The sequence below is a fragment of the Periplaneta americana genome, chromosome 4 (genome assembly GCF_040183065.1).
Source record: "Periplaneta americana isolate PAMFEO1 chromosome 4, P.americana_PAMFEO1_priV1, whole genome shotgun sequence".
Taxonomy (NCBI): domain Eukaryota; kingdom Metazoa; phylum Arthropoda; class Insecta; order Blattodea; family Blattidae; genus Periplaneta; species Periplaneta americana.
Window position 1 is genome coordinate 135,682,105 of NC_091120.1, and position 24,956 is coordinate 135,707,060.

The window sequence follows — 24,956 nt, forward strand, 5'->3', positions numbered from 1 at the left end:
AAAGGGCTATTGCTGCTGGACGTGACATACCGAAGCACAATAGCAGCACCATACAACCATACTCACTCCAGAAGTGGTGTGTAAGATCATGCCAGTTTATCAGAGGCTTCCATGCAATGAATTATTGGAGAGATGCACTTTGGATAAAACCTAAAATTCAAATGAGTGCCTCCACAATATAATCTGGCGCAGATGTCGAAAGGAAGTGTTTGTATCAAAAAAGAAACTGGAATGCAGTCACATCAGCCATCTCTGTATACAATATGGGATGTGAAACTAGTGAAAAACTGAAAGAAAATGTATCAGGGTTAAAACTGAGTGACTCAGGGCAGAAAATTTGTGTAGTAAGAGACAGATGTCGATTGTACCACAGTGCATTGTCGGGAAAAAACAGTTATAGAACAGCCAGGAAGATGCTTAAATTAAAAAAATAAACAGTGAAAGAATTCAGGAAGAAAAATACAGAAGGCCCAATGTATGGAGCTGGGGAGTTTTAAGTCTATCAGAGGTTGATAAAATGTTGTTGTTGTTTTCTAATGCCAGGCGTTTGACAATAAAGTCATTTGACCTCTTGCACTCCAATATTTTCCAAAAATATTATCATGACCAGCCAATGAAGCACAGATTTTGAGGTGTTCCGAATCCATTTCTTGGTTTGAGTTGCACAATGGGCAGTTAGGAGACTGATATATTCCAATTCTATGCAGGTGTTTAGCCAAACAATCATGGCCTGTTGCCAATCTAAATGCAGCTACAGACGATTTTCGTGGTAAATCGGGAATTAACTGTGGATTTTGATGCAGAGAGTTCCATTTTTTCCCTTGGGATTGTGTTATCAAATTTTGTTTGTTGAAGTCTAAGTATGTAGATTTAATAAATCTCTTCACAGAGTAATACGTAGATTTAGTAACAGGTCTGTAAGTAGCAGTGCTGCCCTCCTTTGCTAATGCATCCGCATTCTCGTTTCCCAGGATTCCACAATGGGATGGTATCCATTGGAATACAATTCTTTTATTGAGTGATATTAATTGAGAGAGCATTTTAGTTATTTCTGCTGTTTGAGATGAAGGTGTGTGTTTAGAGACGATTGATAGAATAGCTGCTTTGAAGTCTGACAATATAGCTGCATTCCTAAATTTATTGATGTGGCATAGAAGATTCCTGAGACATTCACTTATTGCAATGATTTCACCATCAAAACTTGTTGTTCCATATCCAAGAGATCTATAAAGTGAGAAGAGACAGCACGTAACACCTGCACCGGCACCTTGTTCTCTGGAGATCAAGGATCTGTCGGTGTATAAATGAAGCCAGTTTTGTGGAGAGTACCTAATATTAATTGTCTCTACAGACAATTGTTTCAGTATTTCAGTGTTTACTTCTGATTTCAGTATTTCTTCTGTTAAATTTAGATTATATTCTATATTTAATAGAGTTAAAGGGTTTGGTTTAATTTGTAAGTTTTATTTTAAATTCGGGATATTGATTTTCTGTTTTAATTCTTGAACAATGGATATGAAACTTTTTTGAGTTTTCAATCTACAGGGAGGACTGTATGAATGCCAATTGTTTCCTGGTAATCTAATACGTTTTTCATATTTTTCATATTGAATCAGTGCTTTTTCTTCTATTGTCATTTTGATACTGTTAATATTAGTGAGGAATCTCATAGAATCTATTGGAGTTGTTTTGATTCCACCAGTAATGAGTCTGAGAGCTTGGTTTTGAACATATTCTATGTCGTTTATGGAAGGTGAAGTAATTAAAATTTCTCCGCAGTATGTCAGCACTGGCTGTATAAACAATTTGTATGTAGTGTTCAAAGTATTCCTAGAGCATCCCCATTTCTTTCCTGCTAGTCTTTTTAGAAGGGAGAATCTTTTACGAGCTTTTTCAGAAATATATTTCAAATGGTTGCTCCATGTTAACTTACTATCGAAAATAGCTCCAAGATATTTGGATTCATAAGTCCTAGGAAGGTGTTGGCCATTGTATTGTATATTGAATTCTCTTTATTTTTTACCGAGTGAAAATATTTGGTAGTTACTTTTGCTTAAATTGAGTGTCATCAAATTTGATGTATTCTATACATGTAGTTGATTTAGAGCTTTAAGAGCAGAATTTTGAATTTTGTCTCTATGTCTGTAAGATCTGGAAGTCCACAAAACTATATCATCTGCAAATAGAGAGGTTGGTAAAATAGTTTACAATGTAGTTAAACTTTAAAACTCTGTTTTCTCCTACATATCTTTTTCAGCATTTCTTTGTCTTCTAAGTACTCCACACGTCACAATTATCATTCAATCTCAGTACAAATTTCACTGGGTGTTCATAAATAGTGTATCTACAATTTCATGTCTGCTCGGTCTTGTGTGTGTAATGGTTTTCCCAAAATTAAATATTTTTCCTTCAATTTTATAAGAAATTAGAAAAAATCTATACGTAAACACATACATAATTTTTTTTTACTTTTATAATTGAAATACTTCAAAATCCCAACAACATTTTTTTACGTAATAATATCCGGGAGTTAGAAAAAAAAAATTGAGCTAAAAATTCATAACCATTTATCATGTGGAGTGTTTTGAACGTTCGATAATAATATTGTTAAAATTAATTAAATAAATTTGGTTGTAAAAATTTGTATGTTGTATGTTGAGTAATAGCTCAATATGTGGTCAAAATTTGATAAAGATTGGTTGGAAATTGTAGATTTTAGGTTTTTCACAGATGTGCTGCCTTAATGAACCATCATTTAGATGTGGAAATGCTGAAAACTGGTAGGATTGTGCCAGCAGAGTGGTTGACATCAGCACATGGTATAATTTGTTGAGAGTCAGTGAAGGTCTGAACAGAGAGTAAGAATCATCTCGTAAGAAATAAGGCTCTCAATAAAATGTTCAGTTATCGTAATCTTCACTGATGATCAGATGATAATACAAAACACTGGAGATAACCTACAAGAAATCTGTTTACTATATTGCTACAACTGTAATATGAACAATTAGAACTCGAAATATATATATATATATATATATATATATATATATATATATATACATACATACACACACATACACACAGTGCTTTTTTTCTGGAAAAAAATTTACCGGAACTCTATCACTCGATCACATTATACAACAAAAACGTAGGTATAAAAATATTAGGCCTACATACCTTATATTACAGTAAGTTCCAAACGGAGCTCATCGATTTTAAGCATAATGGAAATTTTGCGATTTCGAGCTATAGTTTCAGGATCAATAACGGAGGATGGCAGCACTAGATTGCACGAGTTACTTTTGCACCAACGATAATAATGAAAAAATATAAACTCTTGGACTCGGCAGTGGCGGCAATTTTAATTTTCAATTTTGCTTATAAAATGTATCTCGCTGGAATTTGTAATGGCAAAAAGTTTACCGGAAGCGTTCCGGACCGTTCTGGCTGAAAAAAAGCGCTTTATATATATAATGTATACATAAAATTAAAAGATTGTATATTATGTAGTGGTGAGGGATAGCAAATTTAAAAATATTGAAAAAAGTAGTATTAGCTTCTGAAGTGAGTATCTGCAAGTATGTTAAGATAAAACTGATAATAAAAAATTTGTGAACGAAAAATGTAGAGATATTATACTTGTATATTTTACTATGTTAAGTGACATCAAAACTAAACTAAGATGATTCATAGTTTGGAAGCGAAAAATCATTTTAACAGCTTGTGAAATGAAATCCGTAAAAATAGTTTGCTTTTCAAAGTGAGACAAATTTAAAATATCATAGAAGAACTTGACATTTGACCAGTTTTGAGGTATATTTCTAATGTTTAATTAATTAGAAAAGTGTATGGAAGTGTGATGAAATACGAGCCCTACTAATAACTAAAATATTTTTCAGGCCAAAGTCAGTAGCACATGACGACTTCTGTAGTGCTTGTTTCCGTTGTGGAAGGACATTAGTAAATTCTGGTGAACATGTATGGAGATGGACGGGTTTCAACATGGGGCTTGACCTTATCTGGTCCTGCAATACTCGTACTCTGAGAGTAAAGAGGAATCATCGCACAGAACATGAGGTCATGTTGAGTATGCAGTCTCGGAGACATATTATTTGTAGGTAAGTTAGTTTTCCCTTCGTTGTAATTCATACTGTAGGTAAATATAATAATAAAATTCCCTCATAAAAAATATCTTATAAATTCTCGAAATTTGACTGTAACATGTGACTGGTAGAATAAGTAATTGAGGAGTGTTTTTGCAAAAGTTGATAGATACAAAAATCAAAATTTTACAGAAATTACAGTTTTTAATTTAAACACACAAATATTTATTTTACAACAACCATTTTCACAGGAAGCATTCTTTGTTCTGAGGCAATGAAAGTAGTTTTGAAAACTATAAGAACTTTTTTTAATTACTTGTCAATTTTAGGCACAAAAATAAGAATTTTTTTCAAAAATCGATAGATGCAGTCTATCTTCATATGAGTCTCATTGCAACACCAATAAAAATTGAACAGCATTATTAGTGTAAACACAAATACAATTTTATCACAAAAATCTAATGGGACACATCTGCTAGAACGGTTGTGTAGAAGTACTTTGCCTCACCTGTTACTTCAGAATACTGCACGAGTTCCTTAACATCATTATTTTTTTCTTTTGACACCATGTTTACTTCTGAAAAAACAGGGGAGTTTAACATACTACTACTATTTTTAATTCTTGGTTTGAACACACACACACTGCCACTGGACACGCTGTATATGTGTTCTGCACTCTAACAGAAACATTATGATGTTTGCCCGAACTTTTACTGTTAGTGATCGCTGCGGAGCCATCTTACAGGGCAGTGTCGATTTTAACTCCTTTTGAGCACTCGATTTTAAGTCCATGATTTTCCAGTCCTTGTTGAGATTCTTGACTGTACCTGATTTTATAGTATCTTGTGGTAGCTATCAGGGGTCAGTATGTCTTACACTCTCCTCTACTCTTTTTCTGTTCTTCCGAAAACACGATTTGGAGCCATATAGCTATGACCTCGTATTGGAAAGACATGAAGAATGATAGTAAAAATACTGTTTTCCTCCAAAAAACGATTAGAATTGCTGTCATAATGCTATTCTTGTTCTGACTGGCAGCACAAGAATCAGAAAACAGATGGAATATCACAGTGTTGGAAAATGCACTTACTTAAAACTCGTCTGAAGTCACTGGTGAATGAATGCCGGTTTGAAAAGTATTTCATTTCATATTTGCCCCTTTATTGTCAGGTTGGGTGGAACAAATAGATAAATAGTTTTCGCATCAGTAATTTACAGTTACGCGAGAAATCCTAAACAGTGAAGCTTTAGTTTAGGGATGGAGGATGAGTAAGTAGCTTCCTTCTCAGCGATTTACTGCTAGACGACAAAATAATAGCATTCCACTTCTGCTGACAACCCCTAAGTAAAGTAAATTGTCTGAAATACTATACTGATAACTATTTTATTGGACCTTGCATATACAATTTCAAATAAGGGCTCGAACATCTATCGAGTTTTGCTTTAACTAAGTGACAGCATCTATTGAGTTTTGAAAAAACCTGCAATGTTTGACAGTCTCTACATACGCATGAATAAAGTTTTGCTAAATTCGATTTCATATGTCGATTCTAAAGCTAGAAAACATACCATAGCCATTATATAACTCATTTTCGGAAATTTCTGCTCCACAGTTGTGCAATATATTAACATGTTTTCACCTTTCCTTTCATTTTCATCTTTTCCTCGCTGTTCTCTTCTTCCTCTATTTTTCTTCATTGTAGGCTGTAGTTTGTGCCACTGTCATTTCTACCATTAGTTGTAGTGGACTTCTTGCTTTTGTTTCCTTCTAAAAAGCAAACTATGGCCTTGGATTGTAACAACTGTTTCATAATTTCTTCTGTTATATCAAAATATTTTCAGTTTGCAGGGCTATTAGGGTAGTTGTTTGTATTCAATGTTGTCACAGCTTTGGTGTCAGATCTCAGATTCGTCCCTCTGCTGTGAGATATTTCCTCTCTCTGAATGGATTCTCCCACTCACATATCACTAGTTCACTGAAGTTAGCTTGTGCAGGGATAAGCAAGGGCAGCTTCGAATTTCCACGAATTTCAAAGTGGATCACATCTGAACAATGAACACGTATTGTATTTTCACGGCAAACCATTATGGAAGTATGTTAGTAAATTCTGGTGAACATGTATGGAGATGGACAGGTTTCAATATGCAACTTGACCTTATCTGGCCCTCCAATACTTGTACTCTGAGAATAACAAGGAATCATCAAACAGAACGCGAAGGAATACTGAATACACAGTTACAATAGTAATATGCGTTACAAGAGTGGTATGTTGAAGTGTTCATGTTCGAGGAAAAGTTTGAAAAAGCGAAACATAGTTGAGCTTTTTTAATTTCCGAGAATTGAAAGAAAACATACCGCTCGTGTATCGTACATTATTTTGTGCGAAGATCGTTTATTACATACCTGAAAGAGGAATTTCTAATTAGTTGCAATGAAATCTCCATCTTGGTTTCTGTTCAATGACGGCAAATTTGCAAAACAAAAATATCTATCTTCAACATTGTTGCTTTAAAATGTTTTCTTTGTTTACTATACTCAGCAGGCTGTGATATAAGTCTGTCTTTTTTTTTCCCCAGTCTATAAATGCGAACTTAAAACAAACGGTAAGGTTATGTAATGATTTATTTTTCATTTTAATATTTTAACAATATTATTTATATAACATATTGCAGTAATAACATCGGCATCTGGAATCTTGTTGATTTTTTCATAGCTTCCTTAATGTTACTTGCATCACGAATGCAGTAACTTTAGTGGAGTTGTAGAGTTTACTTAATTTTTGCAGATATTTAAAAACAATAATTAACAGTGCAATTTAGGTGAAATTGCAGTGGTAAGTTTCCAATTTATAATTATACTATATTGAACGTCTCTAAAAATAATATGTTAAAAGCCTAAAGCAGTAAAATCAATATATCACTTAAGCGGTAAGAAGAGGGAAATTGTTATGTGTGTTAGGTTGGGAATACTGAATGTGGAATTTTAGACTTAACGCGGATTCGTTTTATGCGGAAACCAAGCAAATACGCACGATCTCGCACAAAGACATATTATGTATTTGTAGGTAAGTTAGTTTTTACTTCGTTGTAATTCATACTATAGGTAAATATAATAATTCCCTCATAAAAAATATCTTACATAACTTATAAATTCTCGAAATTTGACTGTAACATGTGACTGGTAGAATAAGTTATTGTACAATATATTAACATTTTTTTCACCTTTCCTCTCATTTTCTTCTTTTCCAAGCTGTTCTCTTCTTCCTCTATTTTTTCTTCATTGTAGGCTGTAGTTTGTGCCACTGTCATTTGTACCAATAGTTGTATTGGACTTCTTGCTTTTGTTTCCTCCTAAGAAATAAACTCTGGCCTTGGATTGTAACAACTGTTTCATAATTTCTTCTGTTATATTAAAATATTTTCAGTTTGGAGAGCTATTGGGGTAGTTGTTTGTATTCAGTGTTGTCACAGCTTTGGTGTCGGATCTCAGATTCGTCCCTCTGCTGTGAGATGGGAGTTTACTCACATATTTCCTCTCTCTGAATGGATTCTCCCACTCATATATAACTAGTTCACTGAAGTTAGCATGTGTCGGAACAAGCATGGACAGCTTCGAATTGCCATGAATTTCAAAGCGGATCACATTTGAACAATGAACACATATTGTATTTTCACGTTCCTACATTTTCACTGCAAACCTAATTTCGAGCTACAATAATTTAAAAGTATAGAAATTTTTGCTGGAACCTCAGAAAAAAACTAATAAGTGCAAAACATATAAAAGAAGTTTTACTTTAATTATGTATTTATGTATGTATATATGTATTGATAAAATACACCATTAGCATGACCTTGTTCTTACATTTCAGGGTCACATTAACATCCTTGAATGAGCAACGACAAGTGAAACATACACAGACTACAGGAATGAAATGTCTCACCTTATTCAAGAATGAGGAGGTAAAGTGAGAAGATAAATATTTAAATTATAAACTAAATATTGTCAGATGGGAATGGCATATCACAAATAAGTGATTACTTGTTGTATTATGGGGAAGGAAACAATAATCACCAATTAGGAACAGGATTCTTTGTTCATAAAAGAATAAAATCAGCAGTAAAAAAGGTCGAATTTATCAGTGACAGGTTATTGTATTTAGTACTTAAGGGTAGATGGTGCGATATCATAGTTATAAATGCTCACACCCCTACAGAAAGAAAGACGACCATATAAAGTATAGCTTCTATGAGGAATTGGAACACACTTTTGATCAGTTATCTAGATATCACATGAAAATTTTATTGCCGGATTTCAATGCTAAAGTGGGACAGGAGGATATTTTTAAACCGATTATTGGAAAAGAGGGCCTACACATAACTAGTAATGACAATGGAGTTAGGATAGTCAACTTTGCGACATCAAAAAATTTAATCGTCAAAAGTACAACATTTCCCTATACATATATACTTGGACTTCTCCAGATGGATTGACAGACAACCAAATAGATTACATCTTGATACATAAACTGAGACTTGCTAGTATAGCAGCATTCGAACTTTCAAGGGGACAGACTGCAATTCTGACCATTATTTGGTAATAGGAGAATTAAGAGAAAGACTATCAGTAGCCAAGCGAGTAGAGCAACAAGTCAATATCCTGAAATTAAAGGACGAGGAAACTAAGCAACATTATCAGGTCGAAATTTCAAATAGATTTGCTACTTTATAAAGCTCCGACGAAGTTGAAAATGAGTTAGATGTTAATAGCATGTGGGAAAATATCAGAGATGGTATCAAAATTGCAGCTGAGCAGAGCATAGATTATTATGAAACTAAGAAGATTGTTGCACGGTAGTAGAAAGAAGGAAACAGGCAAAATTGAAATTCTTACAGGATCCAGTTGAGGCGAATAGAGATAATTATTTCAATGAAAAACCGGAAGAAAGTCGTACACTTAGGAACAAAAAGAGAGATTACTTGAAGGAAAAACTGAATCAATCAATCTTCTTAATGTATCCAGCTGTTTGCTGACAACATAAAGTCCACTACAGTCCACTGTAGTCTATTCAGTTGTTGTTTTTCACGAGAAAAGGAAAAACTGAATGAGGTAGAAACAAATAGTAAGAATAAAAACATTGGAGATTTACCCATATATAAGGGTATAAAGGAATTTAAGAACAGATATCAGGCAAGAGTAAACGTGATCAAGGATGAGAATGGTGACTTGCTTGCAGAATCTCATTCAATCCTGAACAGATGGAAAAACTATTTCGGGCAACTACTAAATATAGGCCAAATAGAAATGATCAGGACGAAATTCAAATACAAACTGCTGAGCCATTTATACCCGAACCCACACGTTCAGAAGTCGAAATTGCGATAGAAAATCTGAAAATCTGATCAAATTCCAGCAGAATTAATACAAGACGGTGGAAGTGCATTATCCAGCGAAATTTATAAGTTTGTACTATCTATTTGGGAAAAGGAAATTGTACCAGAACAATGGAAGGAGTCCATAATTGTACCTATGTTTAAGAAGGGGGACAAGATTAACTGTAGTAACTTCCGAGGAATATCATTTTTGTTGATGTCGTACAAAATTTTGTCCAGTATCTTTTGAGAAGATTAACTCCATATGTAGATGAGATTATTGGGGATCATCAGTGTGGTTTTAGACGCAATAGATCGACATTTTTTGTATTCGACAGTTATTGGAGAAAAAATGGGAGTATAAGGTTACAGTACATCAGTTATTCATAGATTTCAAAAAGGCATATGACTTGGTTAAGAGAGAAGTTTGATATAACATTCTTATTGAATTTGGTATTCCCAAGAAACTAGTCCGAATTAATTAAAATGTGTCTCAGTGAAAGGTACAGCAGAGTCCATATAGGTCAGTTTCTGTCAGATGCGTTTCCAATTCAATGTGGGCTAAAGCAAGGGGATGCACTATCACCTTCACTTTTTAACTTTGCTCTAGAGTATGCCATTAGGAAAGTCCAGGATAACAGACAGGGTTTGGAATTGAATGGGTTACATCAGCTTCTTGTCTATGCGGATGACATGAATATGTTAGGAGAAAATCCACTTAAACGATTAGGGAAAACACGGGAATTTTACTTGAAGCAAGTAAAGAGATAGGTTTGGAAGTAAATTCCGAAAAGACAAAGTATATGATTATGGCTCGTGACGAGAATATTGTACGAAATGGAGATATAAAAATTGGAAATTTATCCTTTGAAGAGGTGGGAAAATTCAAATACCTGGGAGCAACAGTAACAAATATAAATGATACTCGGGAGGAAATTAAACACAGAATAAATATGGGAAATGCCTGTTATTATTCGGTTGAGAAGCTTTTATCATCCAGTCTGCTGTCAAAAAATCTGTAAGTTAGAATTTATGAAACAGTTATATTACCGGTTGTTCTTTATGGTTGTGAAACTTGGACTCTTACTTTTAGAGAGGAACATAGGTTGAGGGTGTTTGAGGATAAGGTGCTTTGGAAAATATTTGGGGCTAAGAGGGATGAAGTTACAGAGAATGGAGAAAGTTACACAACACAGAACTGCACGCTTTGTATTCTTCACCTGACATAATTAGGAATGTTAAATCCAGATGTTTGAGATGGGCGAATCCAGAAATGCATGTAGTGTGTTAGTTGGGAGACTGGAGGGGAAAAAGACCTTTGGGGAGGCCGAAACATAGATGGGAGGATAATATTAAAATGGATTTGAGGGAGGGGGATATGATGATAGAGTGATAGAGACTGGATTAATCTTACACAGGATAGGAACCGATGACGGGCTTATGTGAGGGCGGCAGTGAACCTGCGTGTTCCTTAAAAGCTATTTGTAAGTAAATAAGTATGTGTCATCACTCATTACTAGAGCCCGGATGTTGACACATTTATAACAGTTAAAATAGGCAGGCAAAAAAAGGCAATAAAAACGTAAAAAAAAGCACAATAAATTTTGAAAGATGTTATAAATTTGAAAAAGGCATAACCTATTTTAGCAATAAATTAAAATTATGTCAACATAACTCACATTTTTACTTCGTAGTTGATACATATTGATGTATAAAATACTTTTTTTCGTGATTAACTTGTCTTTTCACAAACCTTACATAAGAAAACTGTTCCATCAGTTGAAAGCACATGGGCACCAAATTCACTAATGTAAGCATGAAGCTTACTTTTCAATGGTTTACTGAATTTAGGCATTCTAGCTAACCGATCTTATTTATATCTTCTGTCACCCTACAATAACTCACTGTTCCTCACTCAGATTTCTTTCTCCTTCAATAATAAACCCCTGTAGCACAAAATTGTAACAGTAAGATTTGAAAATATGAAAGCAAACAATTGAAAATTCTACGTGACGACTTCTATGAGAATGGGCTTGATATTTAAAATTATAAAGCTGATTGTTGGTATTGTGAACACATGACATTATGTTTGTAACTGTGGATTGTCGATCATTATTCACATTACACCTATAGTATTAAAGCACGATTACTATAGTCCTGTCGCTGTAATTTCCGGCAGCCAATCATGTTGTAGATTGGCTACATTTAAATGTGTGCGTCTTGTGATTTGCTGATGAAGACGTTAAGCATTTCCTTAGCTGGATAAATACTTAATATAATCGCCCGCCATTTTGGCTCTTTCATTGGCATTCGCAGAAAGCACACGAGAACGTTATTTGCCACTCAGTTATTTGCTGAATTACAGTGTGTTTGATTTATTATCATAGAAGCTACGACATGATAATGTTTAACGGTATGGCAAATAGATTCCTCATGTGGTAACTCGACAACGAAAGAACAAAAATGGCGAACGATACTATCTACCTAGACTTTATAGAGCCTTCACTTTCTAAGACGTAAGCAAAGAGGAGGAGTCACGCCGGGAATAATAGCATCGTGACTATAGCAAATTAAGCACCGAAATAAATTACTTTTATTTAGGCTACTATTGTTAGTAAAGTGAGTCATTGTTTCATATATTTAAATTTCGTACACATTACCTTACAATTAATTAGAAACTTTTAAATAAACAAGAAATATTGCTTTAAAATGACAAAAAAAAATACATTTATTATTAAATTAGTAAGAAACACTTTAAAAAGGCAAAATAGGCAAAATAAAAAATTGGCCCATTACTTTGATTTATCCCAAATAACATTTATATCTATGAAAATAATGATTAACTTCCACTCAGTAAAAAAGGCATTTTTGCCCAACATCCAGGTGTTACTCATTACTCATAACTGAGAATCGGTTTAATATATGGTCGGAAGGTAAGATATTTATCCCAAAAGCTCCTTTTGTCACTTCAGTTATGTTCTTTCCTTTGTTGTTGTTTAAAATTCTTTATAGATGTTGCACTTCATTCTACTGAGCATGTCTTTGGTGTACCGTATTTACTCAATTATAGAATAGAATTTGGTAAACTCACCATCTTCAAGCTGGTACTGCATCTCGAATGCTTCAGATACCCTATTTACGCCAATATAATGACAAAATGTCATCTTGAAAACAGCATATTATAACCGTGTATTATATTCGCATGCAAACACTCAGATACGAACAAATTTAAATTAATGCTCTATACTACCAGATTCGGTGGGAAACTGCTGATGGAAATAGCCATTGTGAGTTCGTGTTTTCTCATCTTTTACGCACTTTTCATTTGTAATTTCACGTCCAATGTTGACAACAATAATTATTAATACGAATATTATTTTTAACTATGGTAGTGACTTATAGACACTTTTTCCTTCATTATGAGATTTTATATGTAGTACAACTTTTAACAGTCACTCGCCTTTAAATAAACCAAAAGAATGTGCTAATAATTACTGATGAAAGAGTGACATGACTACTTATTCTCAGTCAGTGTTCTGACATCAACCTTGACCTGTTGACTGAAAACTTTTTTACAGAATTAAAAATATTGCTGCCTGTCAATCTTTTCAATGAGACATAAAACTGTATTCTAAGATGGTGTGATGAGAATGGCATGAAATTAAATGTTTCCGAAACAACATTGTAATTTTCACTAGGAAAACTACTTCAAATTACTTTAAATTCAACTTATTTTAAATCAAAACCGGATCAACCAGTCTATTCTGACAAGCAAACATTCTGATGGGCGCAGATAAAAGAGTTATTTTTTTTTTCTTTCACCATGTTAATAATGTCTAAAAAAGTGCTATACAAATTTTGGCCACTCGACCGCAATTACGAGGCCGTCCAGAAAGTGATTTTCCCTGGGGTCGTTTATAGAAAAAAAGCACAATTGCATGAAAAGATTTATTGAAACAGATTCAGCAATTATTATGCTATTTGTCCACATATCCCCAACTAGGATTGAGAGATTTGTCATACCATGAGATCAATTTTTGTATCCTTGTGTCATAGAAGTCAGCTGCCTGGGATCAGAACTAGTGTTTGACAGCCGTCTGTACCTCTTTAGATCCTATAATATGACAAATGTCTCATTTCCAGTGGCGAATATGTTGAAAAATAGCTCAACGATGCTTTGTTTGTTCCATTACTGTAAATTTTTCCAATGATATTGTGTTTTCTTTCTGTTAATGGCCCCTGGCGAACTTATTTTTTTACAGTCCTTATGAGAGTTAACTTTATTTTCATAAACATGTTGATTTCCCTTGTCACCAGAATGTTGGGTCCATTACATGTCTTAACTTATCCTTTTTCAATAACTCATTCCGTTTATATTCTGGACGTCAATATATTGCTGCTTTCTTTATTCACTAAATTCTTTAAAGGAAATGAAATGTGTGAATCATTTATGTGCAACATGGGTTTACGTGTTTATTTGAAAGGTATGTGAAGTTGCAATCTTTTCTAAATGCCCAGATGTATGAAAATTGCTAACTCATACAGGAAAATAAGACTATCCTGTTACCAGCAGTATTTTAAAATTTTGAAATATATTGTATGTTAGCACTTTATTTTTATGCATTTATTTTATTATCAATCTCTAGAAACTAATTGAGGCGTTTAGTTGCAAAATCAGATACATCACTAAAACATAATTTTTCAGTATGAAGGAGAAACGTTTGCAAGGAACCAAGGAATTGAAACCAATACTATTCTTTAATCATACAAATCCATGTGATGTATCTGGCTTTGGAGCATAACAGTGATACAGCAGTTGTAGAATCATATGAAGATGTGAAATATAACATTACCTCATTTTCGAAAAAAAAAGTGATGTATCTGATTTTGCAACTACACGCCTCAATTATCAGCACAATCCCAACTTTTCGTTACCAGTATAAGAAACTTTTGCATTTCGAAGATTGTTATTACCAGAGGTAGCTGAAAATCAAATGTGACAAGTAGCCATTTGAGATCTCTGAATTTGCGATGATGTATGAATTAGTAAGAAAACTTTACTGTATATATTTTTTTCTATTGAATTTACTGAATTTTCCTTTAATGTCATGCACTTTTTCATACTTTTTATCCTGCGTAACTCATCTGTCTTTATTTATGATGTTATTAACAAATTGTTGTTGTATCGGTACTTCATTTTCCCATTCAATGCTGGCATGCCTGGCCTAGTTACAATACTGGTAGTCTTCTTGTCATTTAAATCTGCTGCTTCATTGTCTTTCAAGCACAATACGCAGACTTCAGTTGGAATCTTATTTCTTTTTTCAAACTGAACAGTAAGATTTAAATGCTTGCATTTCAGGTGACACTCCTGGTGCTGGATAAGGATCTCACATATCCATTACTTCTGTCTGTAAACTTGTTTCTAAATACTTCTCTTGTACCATCCCAAGAAGAAACAAATTCTAATGACGCCACTCCAGCTTCACCATCACCATCACCACCACTACAACCACAGAATGTCAATGAAGAAGGCTAGTCATGTATCAGAATCAAGGACTTGCATCCATAAAAGCATATCTCATAAATTTTTGTCCTGAGAGAAAAGAAGACTTTATTTTGAGAAACTTCGTTGATATGTTAATAATATTTATGTTTAAGTAAATAATCATAGTAAATTTATATTTATTATTTATCTGGATGCATTTCCTTGAAACTTTTCTTTTTTATGAAGGTTGGGGCATGTCATGGCAACTATTTTTTTTTTTTTTTTTGTGAGAATTCGAGCGTGGTTGGAAAATGTGAAATATACAGATGAAAGGAAAAGGAATGGACGAAATGTAAGGACATTTAACAACACTCCAACATTTTGCTCCTCATGTTTATTACTGTCATTGCCATAACATTACAGGGTTCCTGTGCCAGAATCATTACAAGACACATACCCATTCTAAAGGCCCTCAAAGTAGCTAATCACTTCGTGACTGTCCGGTATGAAAGGAGATTATTCCCAACAGCTTCTACCAACTCCTTGTGGCATTCTCTGGCATTCCTTCCACGAAGAACGACTATTTTGATATATAAGTGTTGTTCAACACGGGTTACATCCATCCTACACGGTGCTACACTGACAACTGATTTAACATTACTCTCTGTTCTATTACAGTCAAGTACAGAACCATCTTGTGTTGTGGATACACACTATGACTGCACGGCTTCCATGATACTACCTTTGAAAAAAAATAGTTGCTATGATGGCCAAACCCTCGTATTACGAGATATTAATTGACTGATTTCTCAGAATGTACAACTTGAGATGGATATATTTCCATTTTTATAATTCAAAGAATTAGTGATGTGCGTAGTTACCAAATTTAAAAGAAGAAAAAATAATGACTCTTCAGAATTTTTGAAGCACCTACATCCTATTATAAGAATGTACCATATACATCACTTTAACACACTCATATAGTACTTTATACTTAGTCAGAATTTTTATGATTATTATTATTATTGTCTTAATTTAATGCATATTAACTTATATAGCGCTTCCTGTTTTGGTAATCATTGTCATATATAAAAATGATATTTATTATGTAAAATGAAGACTAACTGAACTTGAGTCACATTTAAAATCTCTGACTTATTAGTTAATTTGTGATTAACATTTTACATGAAGTTTTGAGTGTTCATATATATTATGTTCATTAACATAGAGTATATTACAGTATATTCATTCCATTAATAATTAATATATTGCATTTTGTCATCCTTATGTATAATATTATTCCAGTAAGTTAATGGGAAAAGAACAAAGAACTTTTTCTACTATGTTTTGGCGTGCTCTTAGTGGAACAAATGGATCATAATACACTTTCTTATTCGATTTCAAGCAAGTAGATTTTTTTATAAATTGTTCTAGTTTCATTAATTTAACCCAACTTTCTTTGTTTGTATTAACTGAAGTTTATTTATCAGAAGATGATAAAACACATTATGTTTTTACTTTAGTTGGTAGCATTATTGTCTAAATCACGTAAACATGGAGAAGTGGACTTACATCTGTAGCAAGACATTCAACTGAAGTGATATAACTTATCAATGCAAATGTATATCTTGAAATAGTAGCAAAAACAAAGAACTTTCACAAAATTTAAAATTTTGAACTTGAATATAATTTAGAATTTTTTGTAATTTTGATGTTCAAATGGATATGTGCAATTCATCTAATAAAAACTGAATAATTATACTAATAATAAACGATGATGAAAAATTGTACTCTTCCTGATTATCTGCTTTATTATATTATACGGGTCAAGTGGCTGTTTCCCCAAATATGTCTAGAATATTCTATGTTTCATTATTTATTTGAAAGACTAAAGAGCATTTCATGAATTGCATTAACACAAATAATACAACGAAGTTTCATTAATTCCATTAAGGTTTGGCTGCATGAAACCTCAGATCACATATGTAACAGACTGCTCATCCCTATGTTAAAATCAGTAGCACTTTGAAGAGACCAAGTGCCAGGATTGCCACCCGTCCACTATAAACGAACACGAGAAGGCAGTACAGTTGCTAATGCAATTCAAATGGGAGTTATGATGTGACTCCTTATGTAACAACTAGATGGCAGCATAGTAAACCTGACAAAAGTTGTTACCGTCAAAGCCTATAAGGCCGAGCAATCTGGGTGTATGTGAACTAGGATAAAACTTACGTATATCTGCAGATAGCTATCAATTCTCTACCTTTTATCTAATGGATAAACACATGTTCGTTTCTGAAACCAAATCTACAGATACCACTGATAAAATTTAATAATTTTCGTCTGCTGCTAAACTGCAGTTGACCACGAGAGTCCAGAATACAAATTAACAATTCATTGGATAAGAAGTTACTTCTGTAGCCAATAGATGTCGACATATGTATTTGCATTATCATGGCCGAATTAATGCTCGCTTTGCTACTCTGTACAGAGATGTGAAGCAAGCATCAAGTCAGCCATATCATTGTTATTGTCTTACTATTTGATGAATATAAAAATAAATTACAGTTGGGATGGTCGTTCTGTGCCGGTGTGCTTGGTTACTTGAGCAACAGAGTGAGTTTATAGAAACACGTGACTTACCGCCTCGGCTGGGATCTGCAGCGTGTAGTGACATCATCATGCGCAGTTGGTTCCAGGATGTGCGATGAATGGCGCATTCCACTCACAGTTGTCCAGTGTCACTTATCACGTCACACGTGTTATCATAATAAATACAAACTGATTATAAACATAAAATGATATCCATGGTTCAATTATATAGCAATGAAGAGAAACAGACGCAATCAATGTATCTATTCATCAGACAAACTTTCGATACCAGATATATCACCACCATTGTCGTCGTGATTTTCGTTATGATCATCATCTTCATCGTCGTCGCTTTCACTACTGCTGTCTCCGCCCGTAATTATGAAGCTTTCAATTACATTTTCCATAATTCCTTCCTGTTCAATATATTCATCTTCGATTTTTTCAACATGTTCGCATACTTTTTCCCATTTTTCTACACTGATGTCATCAACCCGTTGTTGGCACAATTTCATCACTTGCTCTAATTTAAAAGTTGTGTTTTGACCGGCTACCCACTGCTTGATATCTGCCCAAATCAATTCCAATGGATTTAGCTCAGGTGAATCTGAGTACACAGTGTCCATTCATAGCTAAGAGATTCTCAATCACGTAAGTTTTATGAAGTGGCTTATGTGCTTTAATGAGCCCATAAAGCTCCACTTTCAGCATATTTTCCTGAAACTGCACATTGTTTCTTCTAAGCCAGTCCTGCATATCACTTTTCTTTGAATTACTTGAGGGAGCTTTATGCAACTGCACGTTATGGTAAGGTGCGTTATCTATTATAAAAACAGATCTAGGGGGCAAATTCGGAATCAACTTTTCCGTTATCCACTTCTGGTAATTGTTGGCATTCATTTCATGATGGTAGTCTCCAGTTTTCCTGTTCGATTTAAACATCAGAAATGCGCCAGGTACAAAACCCGCTCGACCCCCTGCATGAACAATAATAAGCCTAGGTCCTTTCGAAATAGGCGCCAGTAAACCTGAGGTTTTGTCAGCACTCCAATTTTTTGGTCTTGTATGCGTGCTATGAATATACGTTTCATCCTCGTATATTAGAGGCCTACCTTCTTCTCTGTATTTCTTTATTGCGTGTAAATATGATACGCGCTGTTCTCGAATATCATGCCTTTCCTGTAATACCGCTTTATTATTTCTTGTCTTCTTCCATTTAAACCCCATATTACGTAAAATGATCTTTAAACTTGTACTACCCCCGTTAAAGTTTATGGCATCTTTTAGTTTAGGTAGCAGTTTACTGACAGTGGGCACTGTTTTGTCATTTATATAAATATTATAAATTATCTGTCGTATAACTCTTTTATCAAAATCATCAACATCTGTGATGCGTTTCGGTACACGATGAACTTTACCGGGCGTTCCAAAAGAGGTCCCTTCTTCCTCACACAGTTTCCCTTCTTTAATTATCTTTCTTATTGTTCTTTCGGGCACTTTAGTTGCTGCACTCACTCGTTCTTGCACCTTTTTCAGCGGTATTAAAAAGTCTCTAGAAGCTGCTTCACTCTTCATGAAAGAATGTATATTGTACACAACTTCCCGAGTTTGTCTATGCAGTGTTTTTGCGCCAAGTTTAGACTGAATAGGAGGCATTTTAGTCTACACAAACACACACAACTGCAATTTGCCACGATAATAAATAAACAATATGAATATGAACTAACTAAACTAACAAACTGCAATTATCACGCACGTGGCAGGATGATGTTACACAGCCAAGGCTTTCTGCGATACTGGCCACTTGCCATATTCTGCGCATGCGCGAGAGTGTAGGCTCACTGGCTAGCTACCACATGATTCTCACCGGCACAGAACGAACGTCCCAACTGTAATATGTAAGTATTTTTATCTATAATATTAATAATACAATAACAATGAATGCTAAATGCGGGAAGAATTTCAATCACTTTGGGAAGAATCTATTAATTGAATTAATCATAGATTATAAAAAGATAATTGAAAACGAAAATACTGATGCAGTAAATGTAAAGCTGAAAATAAAGCACGAAATTATGATTAGGATTATGTTTGTAATTTGTACGTAGTTATATTACAAGTATTAACTGAAAAATGTGTTATTTCCATTAGCATCATTATTATGAATGGCATTATAATTCACATCATAAGGTACTTTCAGCAAGGATAGACACTATCGCCAAGAATGGCATTATCATAATTCACATCATAAGGTACTTTCACTTATTTCTCCTACCTCAAAACAGGCACGAAGACCTGAAGAATCGAAAATTGTATTAGTGGTGCTTAAGCTACAGACGTGACTTTTTTCATTCTCACCAATTGCTTGTTCATTATGCATTGTACAAGTGAGGGGGCGAGAAGCAAAGGAGTACAAGTGACATTTCTAAGTACACGAGTTAAGTGCATACAGGGCAAGCTAAAACATTTAAAATTTTAGTGACGTGAAGAATCGAAAACTGTATTAATGATGCTTAAACCACAGATGTAACTTTTGTCATTCTCACCAATTGCTTGTTCATTATCCATTGTACAAGTGAGGGGGCCAGAAGCGAAGGGGTACAAGTGACATTTCTAAGGACATAAGTTAAGTGCATCCAGGACGAGCTAATATATTTAAAATTTTAGTGGCAAAGGGACACATATTTAAACCACACCATACACTAAAATTTAAATAAAAAATGTCATGGAATTTACGAAATCTTAAGTACTTTTAACCACATTTTCTCACAAATAACTTAAGTGCACTTATACCCCTTTGCTTCTGACCCTTTCAAATGTGATCAATCAATCGATCTTCTTAATGTATCGAGCTGTTTGCTGACAACATAAAGGCCACTATAGTCCACTGTAGTCTATTCAGTTGTTTTTCACGAGAAATGAGGGGTACTTTGATTGGTGTTCATTATAGATGCCTGTTGCTAGTAGCCAGAGTTGGGGTGTAGTCAATATGTACTGCAGGGTTGTGTCTTCTGCAACTGTTACTGATGTTTTTAATTTACTTCTTTTGTGGTTTATGGATGGACAGTATAGAAGAATGTGTTCCAGATCTTCATCATGATTATTGCACCGCAGACGAGTAGGATTATCAAATGTGATACCTATGGCAAATTTTATTCTTGCTGAAAAATTGCACAAAGAAGACTTATATTTTACCAAGATGCAAAAAACATCACTCTCATCACGTATGCTTAAGATATAAGTGCGCTGTGAAGTGTAAAATATCATTTTCATGCTTGGCTTAGATATATACAGTGACAAGTCATGAAATCTGTTTTGACGAAACTCATACAAATTTAAAATCTACATACAACAATGAAACTATTGTCGTCGATAAAGCTAGGATGAATGAAAGTTTAGTGTATTGTGTGTCAAATGTCCTTGAGTGTTTTGTAGAGGCCTTGTGCAAATAGGTTAAAAATATTTCCGCTTGCCTTGGGCAGCCTTAACTCGGCAATGGAGAGGGCTAGGTCGATCAGACTTGCACCAAACAATTTGCTTCATCGAGTTCTATAAGATTAGCAAGTAGAAACTTTCAAACATTACTTAAAATTAGTGTAAAAATTGAAAAATTGTCGAACTTTATAGTAAAAATTCGCATTGTCCTGTCACTTGTGTAAAAAATATGGTAATCACAGGACGAAAGGTATGCAGTATTAAAGAATTTTAGATAAGAAAGAAATCAAGCAGCCATTGTCTGGGGCAGAGCGAATCAGGCTTTTAGGCAGCATTGCAAAGATACCACATGCAGTGCAAATATGCATTGGTGCGTCTAGCACACCAGCTCCCATACTGGTTAAAACACCTAAAATCAAATCTGAGTGACGCTTTGAAGCCAAGCAACTTAAAGTGACCACAGTGATCAGTAGAGCAATGCATGGACAGCATATTGGCAAGTTGGCAGATGATCACTTCGAGAAGGGATTTCATGCTAATATGTTTGGCCATATATGCCATATATACCATATATGTGATTGCTTGGGTGATCAGACATAATGTCCATCATAGAATGTCCAATGCACAAAAATGTCCACACCATATTGTCCTGCACTATATCGTCCAACCCAAAAGGTCCATTGCCAGAAACGTCCACAAGGCAACTAGTTCATACCAAAATGTCCACGTAGTAATGTAATTCCAGTATGATACTGTGACCAAGAAGCTGCATGGAGTTTAAGAACAATTTGAAACCTGCTATGCCTAGACAACTTCCACTACTGGTGAATCATTTTCCCAGTGAGAATGCCACCTTTCAATTGTGAATATGATTCTTTGCCAGTACCTGTGTCAAAGACATATTCTATGTGGATGATTTGTCTCCAACATTACGTAATGTCACGCCATCTTGTATTCTAAAACTGTTATTAGGCTACATGATACAAAGAAGAGACAATTTGGAATAGAGATTGCATATTCCTACAAGTTGGAAAGCCAGACCTGCGCTTTCCTCCTCCTAGATAGGTTTTCATTCAACTAAGGAGTTTTGTTCTTTCACCTCTTCAATGTAACTCTGTCATCTGAAATGTCCAGTGTTGTTTCCATATTCGTTATAAGAATGAGGACAGAGTCACAAGATCCAGTTTTGGAACATTGATAATGATGAAGCTAGAAGTTAATATACTGTATGTTCAGAATCATTAAGAAATATAGGCCTAATTTCTTTCATTCACATGAGATTGAGTTCTTTATCAGCCCATGCACAGGAATATAGTATGATTACTAGTTATAAAATGAGAACATTGTAATTAATATATATTATCTGTTTAAAATTGTTCTAGATTGGGATTTTACGAAAAGAAAATAATATAGAACAAGGTGAGAAATTTCTCTTAAACTTTAAGTTGTGATTCCTCCCCCCCCCCCCCATCCTAATGTCATATCCATTATTATTAGTTATGTTCTCAGATATACCATTTAAACCTCCTAAAGCATTTTCTCATCATTACATGTAGTATTTATACAAATTTATAAAAATATTTACAATACTTGAAATGTAAATTATGAACATGCTTGTATGATGCAGGAGCGAAACATGGTATGAAACATAAAGACAATGTCTACCGAATTTTATCTGTGTTTATAATAATTAAAATTCTAAGCTCTATTAATATTTGGAGTTACGAAATTACTGGTTATATCAATCAGTCAACATGACTTTATTATTGTAAGACAGCTTACTTGCTAGCCCCGCACCGCTACATTAAAGTAAAGCGCTCGTCCACATTATCAAACAAGTTGTCCGGACCTGTTGTAACAAGACATGACTTGACACTGTCTCATCCAGTCTTCATTTTTGCCATTCAAGTGGCTTCGGGCATGTGGACCAAGTAACGGGTGCATGCATAGTACAGCTCGTCATCTAACCGCTGTGAGACATGCCCAATATTGTCTCGGTTCTCTCGCGACTAGTGTGGCTTGTAGGCAACAGCGTAACAATGAAAGCTTAATTTCTAGCGCACTGAGCATTAATGTTATGGTAGATTATTAGTTATCAGTAGAGACAGTCAAAATTCGTGACTCGCAAAATCGCGAAAAACCCAAAAACCAAATAAACATAGTTTAAAACATGGTTCACATAAAAAATATCATATATTAACACGTTTCAACTCGCAAAAATCCTATGACTCGCGAATTTAGCATATTTTCTGTCGTTATTCGTGAATAGACGCAATGTTTCAGTAATTAATAAATACAATATCTAAAGTAGGAAATTTTAGAAGTTCTGTTTTTTTTTTTTTTTTTTTTTTTTTTTTTTTTTTTTTTTTTTCCCCACAGTTCTCGTGTATGCTAACAAATAGAAGAAAAAAAACCTTACAATGGCAAACTTAGAACTGTTGTCTGCATACAACTTTGAATGTTAAATAATGTTAAGTACCTATATCTTAGAATTGTTGTCAACGTAAAACTTTGAATATATAATTATAATTGTTAATTATCTTAAGCAACATAATAATTTAATAAAACAGGGTGAAAATTTCAGATTTACTCACGAAATTTTCGTTTTCACTCAAGAATTTTTATCCTTTTTAACCAAGAATTTTAGCCCCTTTTATTCAAGAATTTTGACTGTCTCTAGTTATCAGTTATTTTATAAAATGTGTGATCAAAGCAATTCTGATTCAATCTACTTTTTATTAAATACAGGTTTCTCGTCCTTATCTTATGAACAAAAGTGCGACATGAAAAATCGAAAACCTACTTCCAATTTAAATATAATTCAGAAGGATGGTAATGTGAACAGGAAATTCAAACACAATGGTATTCAAAATACAAGTAGTTGACTGGTAGCATAAATAGGAATAAATTGTATTGTTTTGTTTGTGTTATGCTTGGAGGTGAATCTGAGTAGAGTAAAGATGGCATCTCAACAATAAAAAATTTTGAACGTAAAGTGTGTAAGCATCAATCTTCACAAAAAAACATTTAAAGACCAGTGAAAGTTTTCATATGTTAACCAAAATCGAATTGAATATGCTCTGTCAGAAAGTTCGCGTCTTGCTGCTATTCAGCACAATGAAAAAGTTGCTAATAACAGAAAAATTCTAAGTCACCTTATCCAAGCAATTACTTACTTAGGTAAATAAAAATTCCCACTTCGTGGTCATCATGAAGACTAAGATTCAGCAAATAGGGAAAAATTATTTATAACTTTTAGATTTACTAGCTGAAGAAGACGAAATCTAAAAAATCATTTGCACTCCAACTCCAGTTTCAGAGGTACTTCTAGTGATATAAAGAAGACTTGATAGAATGCATAACTGACGTGCTGCAAGCAATAATAAAGAATGAAGTAGCTGAAGCACAATTTATTTCTGTTCAAGCAGACGACACAACTGATATTTCGTGCAGAGCTCAACTGAGCATTATATTCACATATGCAATACAAGACAGGCTTGAGGAAAGATTCTTAGGATTCTTTGATGTCTCAAAAACCAAAAGTGCAAAAGGATTGTCATCCTTTATTATAGAGAATTTAAAACTCTGGAAAGTAAGGAATAGACTAGTATGCCAGATTTATGATGGGGTTTCTACCTTAGCAGGAGGTCATAAAGGTGTTCAGGTCCTTGTGCAACAGTCTTATCCGCATGCAATATTTATCCATTGTTATGCCCATCAAATGAATTAGTGTTATTGAATGGCTCGAAACACATTAAACAAATTAAACTGTTTATTTGTGATCTCATTATGTGCCACACATTCTACAGTAATTCTACAAAACAGAGTGAAATCTTGCGGAAACAAGATTTCAAATTTCCTCCCCACAGTGATACAAAGTAGAATTATCATTCTCGAGATGCTGTAACAATAAGATCTCATTTCTCAGAATTGAGGCAGGCAATAGAAAATGTAATATACGATGA

General features: G+C 34.1%; 1 protein-coding gene across 2 annotated transcripts in view; it reads left to right on the forward strand.

Annotated features, from left to right (window-relative positions):
* gcl (germ cell-less) overlaps window positions 1–16,733 on the forward strand; it is a 65,479-nt gene extending 48,746 nt beyond the window's left edge. For both annotated transcript variants that reach the window (XM_069824001.1, XM_069824000.1), the window contains 3 exons: window positions 3,900–4,118; window positions 7,973–8,063; window positions 14,836–16,733. In XM_069824001.1, the coding sequence (XP_069680102.1) occupies window positions 3,900–4,118; window positions 7,973–8,063; window positions 14,836–15,012 (487 nt within the window). In that variant the 3' untranslated portion in view covers window positions 15,013–16,733. The remainder of the gene's footprint in view (window positions 1–3,899; window positions 4,119–7,972; window positions 8,064–14,835) is intronic.
* Window positions 16,734–24,956: the final 8,223 nt, after the last annotated feature.